Source organism: Tinamus guttatus, unplaced genomic scaffold, assembly GCF_059628265.1.
Source record: "Tinamus guttatus ecotype Peru unplaced genomic scaffold, ASM5962826v1 Tinamus_guttatus_pri_ptg000356l, whole genome shotgun sequence".
Taxonomy (NCBI): Eukaryota; Metazoa; Chordata; class Aves; order Tinamiformes; family Tinamidae; genus Tinamus; species Tinamus guttatus.
The window spans coordinates 480876-488092 of NW_028288890.1; the positions used below are offsets into that span (position 1 = coordinate 480876).

Below are 7217 nucleotides of genomic sequence, written 5' to 3' on the forward strand. Positions count from 1 at the left end.
ATTGTGTAGGTTGATGCTTTTCTATGAATGAGCCGAGATCCCCGTTACTACGAGCCCGATCCTATAAAAGCCCCGCGCGCTGCGGACAGCGCAGCCACCGCACCGGCACCGGCGCCGGTCCCGCGGGAGCCGCGCGGCGCCGGTCCCGGCACCGGCCCCGCGGCGGCTGTCGGGACAGAGCGGGCGGAGGAGGTAAGAAACCGGCGGGGCTGCCCGCAGGTAAGAAGGGCCCGGAGCCCGCGGCGGCGGCGGGGAGCGCGGCCCCCGGTACCGGCACCTGCACCTGCGGGCCCGGACACGGCCACCCCCGGCGCCCCCTTCGGCGGGACGGGCTGCGGCGGGGGGGAGGGGACGGGGGGGGCTCTGCGGCGGGAGGGGGCGGCTGGCGCAGCCCCACGTGCGGCCCCGGTGCGCGGGGGCGGCGGGGCCGGTGCGCGGCGCCGGCGGGGGCGGTGCGCGGGGGCGGGCGCTGCGCACGGAGCCGCCCCGGGGGGGCGCACGGCGGAGCCGCCCCCTCCCGGCCGCGGCAACTTGCGGGGGGAGGGGGGATACGGACACTTCACCCCGCCTCCCGCCCGCCCCCGTGCCCCCCCCCGCCGCCGTGGGCTGCGGTTGTTATTAAAGCCCCGGTGCTGCCCGCTCGCCTCCATCTCTGAGTGCCGCCGCATCCGGCCCCCGACGGGGCCGCCCCAAGCTCGCACCCAATCCCTTCCCCGGCCCTCGGTCATCCCCGCCCAGGGTGTAAGGGGCTCGCTCGGGTGCGAGACGCCACGGTGAGGGGCACCGCGGGCCGCCCCTCTGCATCCCCACGGGCCGCCCCGTCCGGGGCTGCCGCGCACCCCGGCGCTCCCCATGCCCGAGCGCGACCACCGCGCTGCCCCGGGTGCTGCTCCCCCGACCCACATCCCCTCGCCCCCGTCCCGGCCTTGATCGCCTTCACCCCGGGCTGCCACCCCCCTGCCCGGGGCGCCGGAAGAGCGTGGAGAGCCCGTCGAGGAGAGCCCGAGTCAGCGCGTCGGCACCTTGGCTCTAGACTGCTTACTGCTGCGTAGGCGACAGGACAGTAACAGTCTACAGTCATGGCTACTGAAGCATGACCAACCGCCGCACCGGCCCCGCCGCACCGCAGCGCCGGCCCCGCAGCGCGGGGGTCCCGGGGGCGCCGCCGGGGCGGGGGGTGGCGCGGCCCGGCGGGGCCCGGGAGGCGGCGGCGGCGGCGGGAGCTGTCCCTAGTGCTGAGCCGTCGGGGAGCGCCGAGGGGGCGGTCCCGGGGCCCGCCTGACCCCGCTCTCTCTTTCCCCTCCCGCAGACGCGGAGCCCCCCCAGCGGCGGACGCCCCCGCGGCAGCCCAGGTAGGGGGGAGCCCCCGCGGCGGGGCGGACACGCGTGGGCCCGCGGGAGGGCCGGGGCAGCGGGGCGGGGGTGGCGACAGGGGCAGACACCCCCCCCCCCCCGCGCCCCGACACCACTCGGCGGGGCGGGCGCGCTCGCCGCCGCGGCGGGGCCGCCTCCTCGCCGTCGCCAAGGCACCGGCTGCCCCCCGGTTCCTCGACGTCGCCCGGGCGACCGTGGCTTTAGATTGTTACTGTGCTGCTGGCGGGGGTAACAGTCTACAGCCATGGTCGCCGGGCCCGGCGCACTCGCATCGCGGGCAGCACCGCCCCCTCGAAGGGCACCGGCCGCACAGGAGGCACCGGCTCCAGCCCCGATCCCGCTCGCAGCCCCGGTCCCGGCCGCGGCCCGGCCTGGCGGGGCACCGGGACGCCGGGGGACCCGGGCGGGCGGCGCTGCCGTCGGGGCTCGTCCCGCCTCCCGGGGCAGTAGGAGCTCACATGCAGGGTGCAGCTCGCCGCACATCAACTCTTACTGTTCGGGGAGGGCGGGCGCGGCGGTGGCTCCTCCTCGGGCACCGGGCAGAGCGGCCGCGTCACCGGGTCCCCCGGGCAGCCCCTTACCTGCGCTCCCGGTCCCCTCCGCGGTGCCCGCGCTCCGGCGCTTCCCGCCGCATCTGGAAGCGCTTCCCGGCGTCGGGAAGCGGCCTGGCAGCGCCGGCCCCGCTCGCCGTCCAGGGTCCGGTCCCGAGGAGCGCCGGTTCACTCCCCCGCAGGGCCGCGCTGTGGCGGGGAGGGGACCGGGACGCGTCTCCGCCGGTCCCGGAGCGCGGCGCGGGGCTGCGCGGCCGGGACTGAGCGCAGCCCGACGGGACGCGCTGCGGCGGGCGGGGGCCGGGGGCGGTCGCAGGTTGCACAACCCGCCCGGCGCCGCCAGGAGATTCCTGAGCGGCGAAGTCAGAGCGGCCCGGGCTGCCCCGGCACCGGGCACCGGGCCCTGGGCAGCCGGCGGCGACCGGAGCCGGCCGGGCTTGTCCGAGGGGGCCGCGGGGGCAGAGCCACCCCCGGGTGATGGAGGGAGCTGGAAGGGGAAGCACAGACCCTGGCGGGGGGGCTGGACGTGCCTAACCCCTTGCAGGGGGTGCGGGGAGCTTTGTCCCCACTCAAGGACAGCACCAGGTCCCGGTGGCTTTTGCTGCCACCTGCCCAGTCCCCTCTGCCTCAGGTGCTGGCCCGTGTCCCCCCTCTGCATCTTGGTGTCCAGGCCAACCCGACCCATGTGGGGCTGCATCACCCCAGCCCGAGGCTGCCGTGCAGGGGGGCACTGGGTGCTGCAGAGGGGCAGCCCGTCACCCAAACACCCTCCTGCCCCAAAAAGAAACCTCAGTGCCCGCATCCATGGGGGCTGGTGGCAACCACTTCGCAGCAGGTCCAAGGCACGATGGCAGCTGAAGGGCAATCCCAAAATCCTGTCCCAGCTCATCCCTGCAGGAACACCCAGCGCTGCCGGGCGCGGGGCCGTGTCCTGCAGGCAGCCGGTGCCAGGCCCGGTTCGGTTCCCCGGGCTGCAGCCCTGGGAACACGCAGCTACGCAGGGCTGCGGTGATGCTGTTCTGAAAGCCAAGTCTCGCACCGACACACTGGAACTAATCTGTCTTCCGAACGAGTCCTTAAAAATATCCTGCATTTGCTGACACTGGAACTCGGCTTCCGACACTTTTCCAAGCGCCTGGGCCTCGGGCCAGATGTCGATGCCGGCGGATAAAAAGGCCACCCAGCTCCCGTGCTCCCCTCGGCCGCAGAGCGCTGGGGAGCAACGCGGAGCTGCCCCTGCCCTGCCCGCGGCCGAGCTGCTCTTTGCTGTTTGGACGCCAGGAAGGCGCTCGCGCCGTCCCGTCCCTGGCCCTGCTCGGCTCAGCGCGGCTTGTGCCGGCGCTGCCTCCCCTTGGCCTCGCGCGCCGGGACGAGCGCGGCAGCTTGCAGCTCCCGGGAGCGTTGGGAAGGCTCCAGGATAGTTCCTATGAAGCCCCAAACCTGGGAGCGGGCTCTGTCCTGCCTTGTGCTGCAGCAAGGGGCCCCAGCTGGGATGGAGCCGGAGCCACCCTCCCTCCTGTAACCCGCTACCGGCTCTTGGCCGAGGCCACTTCACGGTCCCGGCACGGTGGGAGCACCACGGGCGCTCCGGGTGGCCGAGCGGCCCCGGGAGACGCTGTCCCTCGGCGCAGGCCCCGCGCGTGTGTCTGCCTGCGGCACACGCTGTTGTTACCAGCTGACAGCTCTTGGCGAAACGGCCTTTGTGATTCAGTCGGGTGTTTATCCCAGCCAGCAGCCCGGCCCAGCGTGGGTTTCCATGGAAAACTTCCATCAAAAACAAGGAGGAAAGGAGCTACAGCAGGAGTGACTCAGCCACAACTGGAAGCTTCTGCGGGTGAAGTGAGCAGGGAGGGGGGGCGATCCCACCGGCCCCGCTCCGGCCGCAGGGTCCCGCTGCCCAGCGCGTTGCCGGCTGCGGCGCCTTCCCGAGTGTCCCCTCCCCAGCGCTCCTGGCAGGGGGAAGGAGGGAAGGAGCAGCGCTCAGACCCCGGCTCCCCGTGCCGGGACGGCGGCAGCTGCTGCCCGTGCCCGAGGAGGCCTCGCGCGGAGGAGGCCGGATCAAGCGGCGGCGCAGGGGGAGCGGGAGGCTCGGAGCGGCGCTGCTGGCACCCATCACCCCCAGCCCCGCCTGGCATCACGCCCCAGGTGCCAGGCTGCCTCCATCTCCCTCTCCACAGTGCCCCGGGCTCCGGGAGAGCCGCTCCACACACTGCTGGGGGGCAAGGAATTGTTCCCGGCCCCACAGGGTGGTGGGAGAGCGTCTGGGGAAGCGGCTCCCTGGACACGTCTGGCTGAAGCCGGGGAACTCGGTCCGTCTTTTCTGCCGGCTCCCAGCCCGGGGCTATCCCCTCCCCGCCTGTTTTCCTGCCTGCGGAGCTTGCGGACGAGGGCTGCGTATTAAGGAAGGGAAGGCAGGGAAGCGGAGAGGGGGCGGGGGCAGCGCGGGGCTGCCTCTGCGGCTGCCGAGCGCGGCAGGGACGCGGCGCGCACGATTCCTGGGACACCCTCCTCTCGGTCCGCCGGGACTCACAGTGACGTCGCAGGAGCCGCTTCCCTCCTCCAGTCGGAGCAGGTGCCCGCGGCGCCTCCCTTTGCCACTCGTGACACCTCGGGCAGAGAAGGGTCAGATTCACCGCGTTTTATTATTTTGTTCACACCGATGCTCACGACACCTGGCAGGAGTCGGCTTTTTAACCCCGCTGGTAACAGTGCGGAGAAGCCCCCCCAGCGCCCCAAAAACTCCCCAGGTTTAGATTAGCTGCCCCTAGAGCACCCACGGGAGCTGCCCAACACCGCTGTCGGGAAGGAATCGGGACCGTGGCAATGAGCAGCCCGTCCTCATCACTTACCCGCGCGCTCAGGGGCTCCTCTATGGTGGCTCCTCCGTGCAGGCTGAGCAGGGCCGATGGCAGCGCCGTGGGCTCTGCAGTCACTGCAGGGCTAACGGCACCGTCCCTGCCCTCATCTGCGGCCGCGAGAGCTCGAGTGGGGCGAGCGGTGCTCGCATGAAGGCCCCAGTGCAGTGGCACCCGCAGGGTTAAAGTACTGGCTGTGGAGGCTGCTGACTGCAGCACCCCTCTGCCCCCGAGCTCTCCTGGGACGAGTCCACAGGGCCCCGGCCACGCAGGTGCCACCCAGGGAGGACAGCGGCTGCCTCCCCCCCGTGCAGCCCCTTGCAGCCTCCCCGGCAAGGCCAGAGCTGCAGCCCCCTCCCCAGAACGGCCTCCGGCCTCCCAGTCACAGTGACCCACACGTGACGGGCAGTCGCTGCCTCCACGTCAGCCGGGCAGGCACGAGGCAGCGGCAGCGCCGCCCGCGCGCGGCTCTGACGCAGCCCGGCGGGCACCGCGCCGTGAGTCAGCGACACGGCAAAGCCCGCGGCAGCCTCCGGAGCCGGGAACGCGCCGCCTCCGGAGCCGGGAACGCGCCGCGGAGGCAACCGGCCGCCCGCCCCGGCCTCTGCCGCGCGGATGCTTAAGCAGCAACAAGCCCGAGGGCAAAACCGACACAACTGGAAAGCGGTTCCTCGCGCTCGGTTAGCTCCGACCCGCGCCACTTCTCAAGCCTGCTCGTGGCTGACTAAACACTCAAAGCGTTGCCACCTCCTGCTCCCGCCGGCTGTGCAGCTGCTGCTCCGGCCTGGGAAGCTCAGGAGCGCCCAGCGCCGCGCGGCCCCTTTGCTGCGGGGGCTGCTCTCCAGGCTGGAAGCTGCTGCACAGCTCGGGGATTGGGGAAATTCCTCTTTTTTCATCAATTACCTCGCACTGCACCGCTAAGCAAAAGGGTCACTGAAGGGAACCCCTTAGCACGAGAGCTCTAAAACACCCCTGGGCTGCAGACACAAGAGCCTGGACTAGAGCAGCCCTGAGAGTGCCCAGAGCAATAACTACAGTAAAAGCCACCAGCAGCTCCAGGCACTTTTGGCAAACAGGGACACGGGGGAGGACGGGAAGCTTAGATTTTTTTCACCCCCATCTTCTGTTCATGAAGACGCTTCATACAGAGGAAGACATAAGAGAAGAAACCTCTCCATTGGCGTGAGCTGAACCAGCACAAAGGCTTTATTCCTCACAGGAAAATAAAAAGCAGCCCAGGCACTGCCAGGGAAAAAAAATAAACCTAAACCGAGCCCAGCTGCAAGGTTGCCTTGATACTTTACACGGGGGAAGAGATACACACACACGCACATACATATATATCTCAAAACTCTCAAAACTTTGGGATAGAAAAGGCACAAGAGCCATGTGCTCCACAGCCATTCCCTTTGGCCAAGGCGGGGGCTCTACCTTTGGCTACACAAGTTTCCCAAAGCCCCCCAGCACATTACAGACAGAACCATGCCAGGTGTCATCTTCTCACCCTCAAACTCTTGTTTTTCAGCAAACAAACAAACAAATTAAAAGGAGGAGCTTTGCCTGGCTCCGTGTTAACGCTGCACAGGAGAAGAGCAAGAGCACAAGGCCCATGTTTCAGCTCCAGCACAGAGGGGCAGACTGAGGTTCCAACCCAGGTGGCTGCGTGTGGTTCAGGGGAGCCCCGTTTATTTTGGCTGTTGTCCTCACAAGGCCTCAGCCCCTGGCACCCAGGGATGGCCCCGCGCGGGTTGGAAGCGCTCCAGGAAGGCCAGGTAGCCCTTCTTCTGCGCTGCCGCCGCCGGCACAAAGTGCCCCCCGGGGTGCTCGAGCACCACGGGCTCCACGAAGCTCCGCGCCAGCTCCCGGCTGAGCTGGGGGGCGATGACGGCGTCGGCCTGGCCCACGACGTGCAGCGTGGGCAGGGCAATGGGCTGCCGGTAGAAGTGCGCGTGGGCGGGCGCCCGGCTGGCGAAGCCGGCCACGAGCACCGCGAAGGCCACGGGGAAGCGGCTGTCGCCGGCCGCGCGCAGCGCGCACGCCATGGCGGCCAGCGCGGCGCCCTGGCTGAAGCCCAGCAGCCCGTCGAAGGGGCCGTGCTCGGCCAGCGCCGCCGCCACGGCCGACAGCGACTCGTCCAGCCCCTCGGGCGCCGCCGCCTCCTCGTGCGCCTCGAAGCTGCCGGGCCCGGAGAACCACCAGGCGCGGGGGTCGTCGTCGCTGTCGCCGTCGGGCACGGGGTGCGGCGCGCTGAGGGTGACGAGCTCGGCGCGGCCGCGCAGCGCCTTGCGCAGCGCCCCGGTGCGCTCGCGGAAGCGCCGCTCGTTCTGCCGGTAGCCGTGCAGGCCCAGCAGCCGCAGCGGCCGCCGCTCCGACATGGCGCCCGCCGCCGCCGGAAACGGCCGCTGGCGTCTCTTCCGCCACTCGCCCTTCCCGCCTG

General features: G+C 70.8%; 1 protein-coding gene across 1 annotated transcript; it reads right to left on the reverse strand.

The window, feature by feature from the left end:
- Positions 1-6483: 6483 nt before the first annotated feature.
- On the reverse strand, positions 6484-7175 carry OVCA2 (OVCA2 serine hydrolase domain containing). The gene has a single exon (XM_088530044.1). The coding sequence runs from the start codon at positions 7153-7155 to the stop codon at positions 6484-6486; it is 672 nt and encodes a 223-aa protein (XP_088386170.1). The 5' UTR covers positions 7156-7175.
- Positions 7176-7217: the final 42 nt, after the last annotated feature.

Bases quoted from the DNA above. Each gene is read 5' to 3' on its own strand.
- OVCA2 (XM_088530044.1), bottom strand. From the start codon at position 7,155: ATGTCGGAGCGGCGGCCGCTGCGGCTGCTGGGCCTGCACGGCTACCGG.